This window comes from Nothobranchius furzeri, chromosome 7 (assembly GCF_043380555.1).
Source record: "Nothobranchius furzeri strain GRZ-AD chromosome 7, NfurGRZ-RIMD1, whole genome shotgun sequence".
NCBI classification, from domain to species: Eukaryota; Metazoa; Chordata; class Actinopteri; order Cyprinodontiformes; family Nothobranchiidae; genus Nothobranchius; species Nothobranchius furzeri.
Window position 1 is genome coordinate 73,389,205 of NC_091747.1, and position 13,861 is coordinate 73,403,065.

A 13,861-nucleotide genomic window follows, 5' to 3' on the forward strand; every position below is an offset into this window, starting at 1 on the left:
TTTATTACGGCTAACTTCTGGTGCAAGGTTACAAACAGCCTGTGTCTTTAGGTGAAAAGCACATAGTTAAGCAGGCTGTGGACAAATCAGTGTCTGGTGACCTTACAGTGACATTGCAGTGGACAAATAACCTTGTTGGATTCATGGATCGCAATCAACCCTAAGTCTATGGAGTCGACTGAAATAGAGTCTTTGTATTTTAGTAGGAGCTGACGTAGTTTGTCCTGCTCACTCATAAGAGCATCTGCCTACCCCACGACCTGTTCAATGTGTGAGAGAACGTCGGAGAATAGTTCTGAAGGATGCTGCGGAGGCAGTTCTGGAGTGGCTGAGCTTGGCGAGGAGCCTGTAGAGTCCCCCCTGCTCAGGACCACCTACCGCAATGAAGGTCAAGTTCAGGAGGGAGCTCAATGGGCAGGGGGTTTTCAACACATGCCCAAAGTACCCCCCTCATAAGTATTAACCATCTTAAGATTTTTACATTTAAAAATGTTTATATTCAAAATCATTTTTGTTATATACAATATTCAGAATTTGTATATTTTTACATTTCGATATTCATTTGGTTTTACTTTTGTAGAACACACACATTTTTTTAGTTGCTGTTATTGGTTAGCTTATTACACCACTCTTATCACTTATGATTTTTTTTTCCTTTACCGCTTATTTTCAGATTTTATTAGTTTCCATTTAATTAATTCACTCATTTCACTACATTTTATACATTTTCTTTTTTCAAAGAATTGTATCAATATTTACACTTCATCACTGATATTTACACATTTTTTCCCTCTGATTTTAACTACATCATTCAGTTAATCTTCATACACATAGTTCCTAATTTATTTATTTATTTTTTACTTTTTTACCATCTGATGTCAGCAGTGTGAGTCTATTGCCCTGTGTGTTTCTAATGATGCCTTGAGCTCCACCAGATGAACTGATAACCTGATGACTCACTGGCATCTACTCCTCTCCTGGATTATTCTGGATTATTTTCTGGAGTTCCAGTCTTCCTGGTCTTTGACGTGGCATTTGTTCCTGCCTGTGGATATTGCTATGTTGGATTACAATTTGCTGATTGGGATTTATGCTGACTTCCCTGCTGTGTGGGGGTTTAGATCACCTCACAAGCAGTGTATGTCAAACATGCACCACAACGCTGAGTTTCTCATAAACATGGTGTCTGAAGCTGAGTGTGCCGCAATTCCTTCCTCTGTTCTAAATGATTTGAACATGTTTTTAAAACAGGCTGCGCAGTGGCGCAGTGGTTAGAGCTGTTGCCTTGCAGCAAGAAGGTCCTGGGTTCACTTCCCGGCCTGGGATCTTTCTGCATGGAGTTTGCATGTTCTCCCTGTGCATGCGTGGGTTCTCTACGGGTACTCCGGCTTCCTCCCACAGTCCAAAAACATGACTGTTAGGTTATTGGTCTGTCTAAATTGTCCTTAGGTGTATGTGTGTGTGTGCATGATTGTTTGTCCTGTGTGTCCCTGTTGCCCTGCGATGGACTGGCTCTCTGTCCAGGGTGTACCCCGCCTGATTGCCCATTGACCGCTGGAGATAAGCAGCACAAGGAGACTCCAGACAGAAGACACGACACTTAACTTTAATAAAAGAATCGTATTTTGTCTCATACAAAGATATCCTCACTTTATAGGTTAATTACAATCATATTCTCTTAAACAATGAATGTTTTGTCTATAGTGATTTAATAATGTCCTGATTACCCAAGCTCTGTCGTCCGTCTTCTCCGTGTTTGGTTTGCTTAGAAGTAGAGGAAGACGATCTTTTGTATAGCGCCTCTCAAGATAAAAATCATGAGGCGCTTCACAAAAATAAAAACAAAAACAAAAATGAAAGTATAAAAAGATTTTAAAAAATGATTACAAATATGTTTAAAAGGAGAAAAGAACAAAATAAATGGAGAGAGAAAGTGAATAGGAGAGAGGGAAGTCAATGGATCCCGGGAAAGGTGGAATAAGAATAGAATAAGGAGAGGGAGGTGACAAAGGACACACCAAAGCCAGCTTGTACAAGTGAGTTTTCAGCTGATTTTTAAAGGAGACCACTGAGTCCACTGATTTCAGGCTCAGGGGGAGAGAGTTCCAGAGTCTGGGGGCCACAGCAGCAAATGATCTGCCACCTTTGGTCTTTAGCCTGGTGCTGCACAACCAGTAGGCTTTGATCACTAGACCTCAGGGACCTGCTGGGGGTGTAGGGACTAAGAAGATCACCAATGTATGATGGTGCTTGTCCATGTAAGGCCCTATAGACCAGAACCAGGATCTTGAAATGAACCCTGAAGTTGACTGGCAGCCAGAGAAGCTGGAGGAGAAGCGGGGTGATGTGGGTGTGTTTGGAGGAGTTGGTCAGAAGCCGAGCACAGGCATTCTGAACCACCTGTAGACGGTTCAGGGAGGTTCTGCTCAGACACGTGAAAATAGAGCTACAGTAGTCTAAGCGTGAGGAGATGAAGGTGTGGACAACTGTCTCAAGTTCAGAGCGGGACAGAATGGGACTTAGCTTGGCGATGTTCCTGAGATGGAAGAAGGAAGAGCGAACAAGGGAACTGACATGAGAATCCAGGGTGAGAGCTGGGTCAAAGGTCACGCCAAGATTCCTGACAGAAGATTTGGTGTGAGAAGCAAGCTGACCAAGAGAGTCTCTGACTTTGGGAACCAGCTTGTCTGGGGCACAGACGAGGATCTCAGTCTTATCTTCATTCAGCTGAAGAAAGCTCCCAGCCATCCAGGATTTGATAGAGTCTAAGCAGGTGTGTAACAGCTGCAGCTTAGACATCTCATGGGGCTTAAAGGAGATGTACAGTTGGATGTCATCTGCATAAAGATGGTAGGAGATTCCCTTTGAAGAAGCTTAGGATGTGCTGAGGAGGAAGCAGATAGAGGAGGAAGGGTAAGTGCCACAGCACAGAACCTTGTGGGACACCATGGGTAAGGGAGGTGGTGGAGGACCTAAACTTGGAGATGGCCAAAGAAAAGGAGCGCTCAGAAAGATAAGAGGAGAACCACTCCAGAGCAGTTCCTGATAGTCCTACCCAGTCTCTCAGCCTCTCCAGTAGCAGGTGATGGTCAACAGTAGGGCTGCAACAAACGATTATTTGGATAATCGATTAATCGGATGGGGTCTCGACACGATTAATCGATTAATCGGATTACATAGGGACATTTTTTAAAACTGCTAGGGAAACGTTATTTTTCTCCTTCCTTCACTTTATTAAACACATTATTAGAAAACAGTTCAATAGCAGAAAAACAACATGCCATCACCTAAATTGTTTTCTAAGGTGTATAGACAGAGACCCTAAGCTACACCTATCTGTGACCTAAAATGCTTGGTCCAAGTTAAACAGCTTAAAGAGCAAGTCAACCCCTACCAGAGTCTAACTCCACTCCCGCTTCATGTTTGAAAAATGCAACACATGCTGTTGCCTGGCAGACCGAGAGGGCGGAGCCGCTAACAAATACACACACACTCAGGCTCACGACAGCATTGTGACATCATAATGTACCAGTTTACATCATAGCATACTTCTTAGCCAATAGCGGTGGCAGATTTAAATTAAAATACAGTGCAGAGTTTTTACCTGACAACGGCACAACACTGCCAGTTTTAGGCAGAATATTTAAATTTTAACTAAGATGCACTGAAGTGCCAAATTATTGACGACACGTGTCTGCAGCACGATTAGACACTCGTTTATTTAGTTTATCAGCAAAAAAAATGTTTATTTGGGAGTGACTTGCTCTTTAAGGGCAATTCTCATCTGTTTTGTTTGATCTCATCTGTAGACATTTATTATAATTGGGGATGTCAAACAACTAATTTTTAAATGTAATTAAGCATAGGCTGTGAATTAATCAAAATTAATCACTATTTCCAAAAATGACTGAAAAAATACCAAATAAAACAAAAGTAAATGAATGCCATCCTCCTTGTGATGATGCCCTGGGCAACTGCCATAAAGTCACATCAAGAAATGCTGCTGATCATTCCAATGATCCCAAATAGACTCACATTAGGCCACATGAAAGCAACTGAACCCAAAAATATATTAACCAGTATATAACTGCACTCTCACACAACACGCCTGCAGCAACAGTTAGGACTCCTCCCTCCCTTTTAAAAGCGTTTTCGCTTCTGAGGACATTGTGGTTGTAAAGCCACATGCTAGTAGTCTGGCCCCGGTGTGATCAACCAGTTTCTGCGGGAATGTGACGGCGGAACCGGTTCGCAGTAGCGCAACCCCCCCCCCCCCCCCCCGACTATCTAATAGCGTTGCGCTTACAATTTTATAGATTTTTTTTTAACGAGCTTAGGGCATGTCTAGCGTGTGTAATAATCCGGGGCTTGGGTGAATCACTTTTGAAAAGTTTTTAACTTACCCGGACACCGAGCTCTCTCCTTCCTCGCTGATGATTCTGACATGCTTGTGTTTAAGACGCTGCATCATCACTGTAGTATCCCCGTGCCATGCTAAGTCTGACCTACAAACGTTGCATGTCTTCGCCTGATTTAACTGAAAATGCTCCCAAACTTTAGAAGTTTTTACTTTTTTGGGGTCTCGCTGCTTCTGCCATGTTCCTCTTACAAACACCTGCCGGCTCTCCACCGGTCTGCTCGCAACGGCGGGCGGGAGGGGAGGGGGCTTTTGGAAGAGTTGCGCAACACAACGAATCGATGACGCAATTCGTAATCGATTTTCATCGAATTTATCGATTCGTTGTTGCAGCCCTAGTCAACAGTGTCAAAGGCTGCAGTCAGGTCCAGCAGGACCAGAACAGAACAGTCCCCTGCATCACTGTGAGTCAGAAGGTCATTAGAGACCCTAAGAAGAGCTGTTTCAGTAGAATGAGCTCTACGAAAACCTGACTGGAAGCTATCATAGATGTTATGTTCATCAAGAGCAGCTGTGAGTTGTTTAGCCACAACCTTTTCAAAGATCTTGGAGATGAACGGAAGTTTAGAGATGGGTCTGAAGCTGCTATAGAGAGACGGGTCAAGACTCGGTTTTTTAAGAAGCGGGTGGATTACAGCGTTCTTAAAGTAAGCAGGGACCTGACCAGAAACCAGAGAAGCATTAATTATAGAGAGCACGCTGGTACCGATGGACTGAAAAGCACTTTTAAACAAAGATGAGGGTAAGATGTCGAGGGGGCATGCAGAGGTCTTCATAGAGTTAACTAGTTTGGTGGATCAAAGTTATCTAGGATGGCGGATTGGAGTCAGGAGAGGTAGACGCAGAGATTAGGCTACGGGAGAGATGCTAGATCTAACCTGATTGACTTTATGAACAGAGAGAGTTTTCACAGTCTGCAACAGAGTGGATGGAAGCTGTAGGAGAAGCAGGAGAGACGATGCTGCTGATGGTGTTAAACAGCACCTTGGGGTTCCCTTTGCTCTGGGACACGAGACTGGAGAAATAGGCAACCATGCAGACAAACCGAGTGTCAAATTTTAAGTCTGATTTGTTTAGGACTGTGGCTACTACTCTTGGCCTTCAGCATGTGATCTCCTCAGCATATCACCATGAAAGCCAGGGAGTGCTGGAACACTGGCATCAGACTCTGACAAGTATATTGAAGAAATACTGTTTGAGTACAGGCAGTTGTTTGGTTGAGGGGCTCCCATTTTTGCTGGTTGCATACTGTGAAGCTCCACAGGAGTTCTTTGGTTATAGCCCTGCTCAACTGGTTTTTGGGCACACTCCACAGGGTCCCCTGAAGGCTCTGAATAAGTATTTGAGCGGAGCCGTTTCTAAGAAAGAGAAAATAAGCCGGTATGTAACACATTTCCAGTTTAGGTTACACCAAGCTAATAAATTGGCTCAAGAACATTTAACCCTTCCACTGGTTTTATGGGTGACCCTGCGAGGAAAGTTGACCATTGAGCAGGATTGATGGTTTATCCCTTGAGGTCCACTTGGCAGGGGTGAGGTGGTGCTCACTCCTCACCCCTGCCGCATGGACCCAAGGGATAAACCAACAACCCTGCTCAATGGTCATCTTTCCTCGTGGGGTCACACCCATTAGGACAGAGGGAGGGTTAAGTACATCTCAGATACGTGTGACAAACAAATAAGATTGCAAAGCAGTCCCTCATGAGTTTCACCCTGGAGATCTAGTTCTGATGTTAAACACACTTGTGGGAAACTGTCTGACTGCTCAGTTTGAGGGCCCTTTTGTGGTCCTAAAGAAGTTAAATGACACCACTTATGTCATCCAGACTCCTCACTGCCAACAGAAATCCAGAATATGTCATATGGATATGTTGAAATTCTATCACTCTCCTGAAACCACAGGTACACCTTCATGTGGAACTCAACTCAACTTTTATTTATATAGCTCCTTACAGGCATGAAGCATGCCACCAAGGCGCTTCACAGATGAATAAAACCTAAAAGCATAAAAAGCATTTGGTTAAATAAAAGAAGAATAAAAACTGTGGATCAGATAAACAGACTAAAAACACAAAAATATAATGGAACCCTTTAAGTAATAACAATAAAACTAATTAGAAAGATTAAAAGACAGATCATAAAAATAGGTTTTCAGCCTTGCCTTAAAAACCGCCACAGAGGTGGAGACCCTTATGCTGAAAGGAAGCTCGTTCCAAAGCTAAGGACCTGCAATGGCAAAGACCCTATCATCATGCATTCTTTAGGCACAATCTCGGGATTGAGAGCAGCAGAAGGTACTCCGAGCAGAGTGACCAGGCAAGGGTGTGTGGGTGATGTGTGCCTCTGATATCCCCGCACCTGTTTCTGAGGAGGATGTACATCCTTGTCTAACACACTGCGTAAGTCCCGCTTAAACAATTCTCAAATTTTGGAAAAGTTATCTGATTTTCAAACATTTAGAGGAAAATTTAAAAAAGTGAATTGGTGCACCTGATCCAGTCCTAACCCTGTTTGCTTTTGGATGTACCCTCACGCACTACAGTACTTAGTCAAGATGTTAACGTTCAGCTGTACAGACACCCCAGGAGGTGAAGGGATGGACTTGCAAAAGGCCACCACTTTTTCTTGCTCGTTTGAATGTGTTTATACGCACGTGCTTTCTCTGCAGACCTTAGAACTGCATGAAGACTGGGCTATAGTTGGTTAGTTTCTCCCAGGCAGTTTGTGTCTACTCTCCTTTTTATTTAACCAGTATTCTAACCTTAGTTTCTTCGGGGGTGAGGAAGGCGGCTGGGTGCTTTGCTATTGAGGACCACTGGTTTAGGGGTGTGGTTCTAGCAGGTAAAGAAAGCCAGTTTTGTGTTTGCTTGACCGTTCTTTCTTATTTATTTTTTTTGGAAGAGGGTGTTACGTTCCCTGTAATTTTCACCAGCCCTCCAGTTTTGCTGTTGCCATGACTCCCTGTGTCCAGGGGCGGCGTTAGGCCTGGCTACTTGGGCTGAAGCCCCGGATGTTTCATAGGAAGCCCCGGATCTAAATCGCAGAAATAACATGCAGTACCAAAGTCCAACAGAGAGGGAGCAGCTGGCAGTAGTTTGTATACAGCCTGCCTGAGCCTCCACCACTGAAGAAGAAGCCCTTCAGCAGCCGGCTTCTTCTACACTCTGCCTGAAACGCATGAGTGAAGATGGACATAAGGACGTTTTTTAGACCAAAAGTACGGCGACAGAACCCCAGCTTTGATGAGACTGGTGTTGACTCAGGTTTGTGAGTCTTATTTGAAAATATCTGTTGTGCTGCTGGTTTGCCTAAAGTTAGCTTACTATCAGGTAACGTTGTTGGAGAAAGAAAGGGAATATTTACTATCATCTCACACTAAACACTAACAGGAACAATACTCTGCCCTGAAAATGCTTAATATGTAGCTTCAGATTAAAAATTATGTGGTACAAGACATATATGATGTTGACTAGTGCGTGTCACGTGTGTGTGTGTGCGCGCGTGTGTGTGCATGTGTTAAGCCCCGGATGTTCTTCAGTCCTTAATCCACCCCTGCCTGTGTCCCTGCTATTTCTGCCATTCAGCACCAGGGACTGCTCCTGCCCAACCTCTCTGTCACTCATAATGGGGATGCAGCCGGTTCAGCAACAAGGACAGAGGCATGCTCAGTCCAGCAGCAGCAACAGCTGAAAATATTTGGCTCATCTGTCATCCTCACCTGGTGATATTTAAGCAGGCTCCCAGAGATATTTGAGGAGACACGGACCAACTCTGTTATGCTTCTTAGCTATGTGTTCCAAACTATTTTGAGACTGACTTAACATTGTGGATTTTATTTACTCTAGTACAGATGTCGGCAACCTTTTCCCATCAAGAGCCATTATTACCCATTTCCCACAGTAAAGAAAACCCTGGGACCCGCAGCAGCCATGGGCATTGTGGGTGGGCCTACCAGGCCTGGGCCCACCCACTTACACTTGGGCCCACCCTAAGATAGCCGAGACCTGCTTTAACCGACCACACAGGTGACAGCAACCAATACTGCTCGCTTATGTACGTCAAAATTATCTTTCAACAGAAGATAATTAATAAAACGGTTTGTATTAAATTGATCCAGATGTTGTAGCCCATCTGCGCTACAATATTTAGATATTTTTCACCCTGTTAGTGGTTTTAAGTTGAGCAGGTGCCGCTTTTTGACGCGTCACACACGTCTTTTAAAACATGTTTAAACTATGCAGAATACAAATCCAGGCTCTGACTTGTTGGATTGTTGTAATTAAACTTTGTAATGAATGAAACTTTACATTAAACAATGTTGAAAAGGTAAGAAAATGATCAATTCGTATTTTTACCCTCATTTAAAAATGGAGATAACGGCGCATGGCTCTGGTATCAATCGAGTTTAATTTTTTTTTTCTCTGGAACAATCTTCACAAGAAGGTTAAATAGTTAAATGGCAGGGTTCACATTGACTGGATATTTCCCGTATTTGACAGACTGGCAAAACCAGAGCGCCTGCGGGATGATTCCTGTCTCTGAAGCGAGTGTTTTCCAAACCCTGTCTCTCAAAGAGACACGTCACTTAGAAAATGTTCCCGGTCTACGAAACTTTGCCTGAATAGCGCTTGTTCCTGTCTCCAATGTGGCGACACATTTATGAGCCTGTCTGAGACAAAGTCCAGAATCTCACATCCTCTTCAGCTCAGAAAGCTCGTATTGACACTTTTGGTTACGCACAAGCAGGTGACCTGTACACCCGGTCTCACGGGACATCGGGTTGGACCTGTTCAGATTTACACAGACAATCTTTACATTTAGAATTAGAATACAGATTAAAAAAATGAATGCAGTAAAATGTAAAGCATTTTAATTAAATATATATATTCATTATTTTACAAGCACAGAGAGCCGCATCAGATGGCTGAAAGAGCGGCATACGGCTCCAGAGCTGCAGGTTGCTCTAGTCCTTTTGATGTAGGTAGTGGATTGAGCTATAGAGCTATTTTGTGTTTTTTGGGGGTATTTATTTTGGACTTTAGGACTTTTAGTTTAGAATTTGGTGGATCTTTTCTTTTTGTCTTTAGTTGCTTATAGTTGTTTCTGCCATCGGGATGGCAAGGCAGCGGAGTAGACGAAACATCACCATTGCAACACTTGTAGCTTCGGAGATGACCATGCTTGTTTTAATTATATAGATGGTGTGCTAATAAATGAACATGCTCTGCAGAAAGAGCTGCCGCCTGCAGGCAGCTGCAGAGATCAGAGACGATCTGTGATGGGTCATTGAAAAATATGTCTTTCACAGACTCCATTGAAAATGTCAACAGATATTCTGCAGTTTGTAGTTTTCAGAAAGTTTTTCTTTTATTTTTACACATTAAGAGAAGAAAAATGTCTTGACTGTTTTTGGGAACTGAAATTCATTTGTCCTTCAAACCACATAAGAGACATTGTCACAAGGTGAAGCTAACACGTGGTCGAGTGGATTCAGCCTGGTCACGGACAAGGCTTTCATTCCTACCTAGCCTGATCACCAACGCCCTTGGACTCATTAGTAAACTCAAGCGCGTGCATTTTATTTTATGTTTCATAATGTATCCTAAGAAAAATTAGCAAACACTCACCATTTAGTTCCCGGGGGGTCCTTGGAAGGACCAATGGTGGGGGAACAGTGGTGTGTTGCACATATGGAGCCATGATGGTGCAGCGACATTGACTGATGCTCCAGGTATGACCAAAGGGACACGTCTGGTTGAGTGTAGGACACCTTCAACAGAGAGCCAGAGTAGAATCTCAGAGTCATAGTTAAGATATTTAAACACAGTTCAAAGGCAGAACAAAAATGAGATTTTCTGCATGAAGCACCGTTTTAACTAAATTGCAGCAAAATGTGTGTCCAGGCTGTTCAGTTGTATACAAGGGCCATGGCAACATTTTCATCTGTGACTGATTAAAGTTGAACCCAATATCCATACGATGGTCCACCATGGTTACAGTTCTCATCATCCTCTTTTCTACCAGCAGGTTCTAAAGGAAATCCATACCAAGACGTCATCAACGTCTAGCACAATCAGCATTTCTAAAGTGTTAAAACGTTTATGTTGAAAACTGTTCCGTAAGCGTTCTTAATCAACTGTAAATGTTTGAATCTAGGTTTTCTCCAGTTACTGCTTCCACTTTTAAATCTAGACTGTGGTTCCTCTGCTCAGGATTTGCTTCTGAGTTCTTTCCACATACCTTGTTTCTTCTTCTCCAGACAAACATGACTTTCCCTCTGTCTCCTGTGTGTGTGTGTGTGTGTGTGTGTGTGTGTGTGTGTGTGTGTGTGTGTGTGTGTGTGTGTGTGTGTGTGTGTGTGTGTGTGAGGGGTCACTCTAGATATGTTTGTTGTCTGTCCTTATGACCAGCAGGGTAAAGACATGTTGTTTTGTCCCCAGTCCCTTTAACATGGAAATGGGACTGAGTGAATATTTTGTCCCCTAAATTGAATCTCAGCACTCCTAAAATAAGAGATTAAATATGAATTGATTTTTACTGGTTGTGCTTTTAAACACACCAGTAAATATAAAAAAACATACAGTGTTTGGTTGAAACATTTTGTTTTAACAACAAAAATACAGCAAATCTCCCCTGACGCAGAAATGGTTCGATCCAGACCTGCACACCTTTTCCAGACATGGACTCTGAGCGCTCCGTGCTGCCTTCCTGAGTGGCTGATACGCTGTAGTAAAGGTGACGGCTTTGTGCGGGACAGTCCTGCATTCTCCTTCGTTTTCACAGGCACTGTCTCGTTTTGGTTATGGTCTCCTGTTGTGTGCTTAAATCTGGCATAAGGTGACTGTGTGAAAGCTTAGGCTGTCAGTCAGACTAGGAAGCAGAACGTTAAAGCAAGTCTGGAGTGCACGCTGCGCATGAACCACCCCACTCAAAGGACGTGACATTTGTTACAACAAACACTCATGGGTCAATGCTCGGGTGTTTCTCAGCGTCATTTGTCTCTGCGTCACAATGCTGCTCAAAAGCAGGTTGAGACTAGCCAAACCCCTTTAAAGCACATTAAAAAACTGTTGAAATAATTGCTGATTAGTATAGAGAATTTTGAGAAAAAAGTCTAAGTGATCTTTTTTCCTCTTCCATAAATATTTACTACAAGAGGTTTGTTGTCATTTTAGAAAAAAAATATAAATATGTTTAAAAAATTACATATATATATATATATACACACACACACACACACACACACACAGAGCCGGATTAAATAAATCCCCCCCCCCCCCCCCCCATCAATGTTATTTTATGAAATGAAATCTGAAACTTATCAAAGTTACTAATAAAAATTCATTCACATTTTTGTTTGTATGCCAAAATAAGTCATGTGTTATATGTTAAACATTTTATCAGACTATTTTTTGATATTAATCATGTATACATCATTACACAGCTGTATTAAATGCTAATAAATTATCCTAATCTTATCCATTGGGAGTGTCATTGTTAAGGCAGTAGTACCATTAAATAACCAATAGGTGTCATTAAACTGTGTAAACAGAGCAAATATGTTTCTCTTATTTGCTCTGTTTACATTTAATTAAAAAGATGTTCTGCTAAATACAATAGCTTACAACATTTATAAATGTTGACAAATTAATCACATGATGGTGGAAAGACTTTCAAGAATAAATAGATTAATTTGAATCGACTGAAGCATGTTTAAAGACGCAAAAACAAACTATAAACACGCAGCTTAAACTATTACAGTATAAATTTTATACAATCTACAATCTTAAAAGAAAGTATTTTAATAAAATGAAAACATTATCTTAAGTTTTGATGTTGCTTTATGCTCATTCAGGCTGTTTTCGCCTCTGCTGAATCAGAAATTCTGTGTGAACTTATTGTTTGTTATGCTATTTGAACATGAATAAAATTATTTGAAAAATAATTATTAAAACCAGCAACACTTACCAAGGAAACCATTTAGCATGCTCCCCTCCGGGATCATCTTCAGCCTTCCAGCATCACATGCCTCAATCACAGCAGAAACACGTCTAAAGAAACGTTCCTTGGTTAAGCTTCGGTTTATGTCTCCATATTTCCTCTGTGATGCAGAGAAATATCCAGTATTTTGAGAGGGATGGTTTAGTGCAAAGTACTCACGCACCCTGTCATCAATTTGGTACCACTTTGCAGGATCAAATGTAGCTTGCTAACACCCTTTCTGGGTCTAGATGGTCTAGAGCAGCAGTGTCAAACTCATTTTAGCTCAGGGGCCTCATTGAGGGAAATCTAGTCCCAAGTGGGCCGGACCGGTAAATAAATAAAAAAAACTTCAGATTGTTTTCTTTGTTTTAATACAATCAATATGAAACAAGGCTGGAGCCTGAGGACAGTGTAGTACAAGTACAACACCTGAGGGGTACTTGAAAACTTGAAAAAAATAAAAAATCAATAAATAAAAAAAAAACATTCCTTAGTGATTCAAAGAGCTTACAGATCACATGGCTAGATCAGTTCCATGCAGCATTTAAAGTATATTTGACTCATTTTACTTTACATCTTTTAGCTTTCACCGGCACATCAACATCAGAAGTCACATCCTGAGTGGCGGCCAACTTCAGGATGTGATTCAAGTTCTTGTGTGAGCCTTGAGCGCAGCTTTGTTTTATTTATATTCGTTACCGAGAAAACTTGCTCACAAAGATACGTTTATTTTCACTCTACATTGTAAAGTATGAAAATAAAGTTTTCACAACTATCTCGCGGGCCGGATATTTGACACCCCTGGTCTAGAGGCTCCTGCTGTAAGACAATTTTGGGCTCACTTGTGACTGGCTGCTGTTCTTCCAGTTCGTCCTTCTGTGACGGCGTTGATGTTGACGGCGTTGGTGCTACAGAGTCTTCCGCCGCATCTTCCACCGCGTCTTCGGGCTGTGTCCCCTCCGGGTACCGGCCTCTGGCTCTGCTGACTCGAGCAGGTTCACAGCTGTCGAACGGCTGCCCGGGCAGCCCGACAGAAACTTCTGTAAAGCCCCCCGCTGTCTCTTCTTTTGTCCCTCTTCATGTTTTTGTACGTTTTGCCGCACCCGAAAGCATCGTGAAAGTTAGCCTACTCAAAAACACCTGCTAGCTTTGTTGTGTCCCGCTCTGACTCTGACCGCTTCTCTGACGTCCTTAATTGGGTGGCACCCAAGTTGAAGGTTACAGTCATGGGCTGGCGTTAATGTGACGTAGCTAATGTAACAGTCTGTGGTTAAGATAAATATTGTCACTATTGTTGGATAAAAGCTGAACATCAAGCAGAGTTCGCCTCATCCATATACCGTAAATCCTCTAATACAGGCCGGTATTCAATTAAAGGCCGGGTCTCCAATTTTGGCCGGTGTCGGAGTCAGCGGCGGTGAATAATGGCCGGTCTCTTATTGTGGCCGGATGGAATGTGGT

The 13,861-nt window shown here is 42.5% G+C and overlaps 1 protein-coding gene across 2 annotated transcripts in view; it reads right to left on the reverse strand.

The window, feature by feature from the left end:
• The window catches only part of vegfc (vascular endothelial growth factor c), an 83,437-nt gene that overhangs the window by 19,333 nt on the left and 50,243 nt on the right, over window positions 1-13,861 (reverse strand). For both annotated transcript variants that reach the window (XM_015954349.3, XM_054751726.2), the window contains exon 5: window positions 10,045-10,187. In XM_015954349.3, coding sequence (XP_015809835.1) covers window positions 10,045-10,187 — 143 coding nt within the window. The remainder of the gene's footprint in view (window positions 1-10,044; window positions 10,188-13,861) is intronic.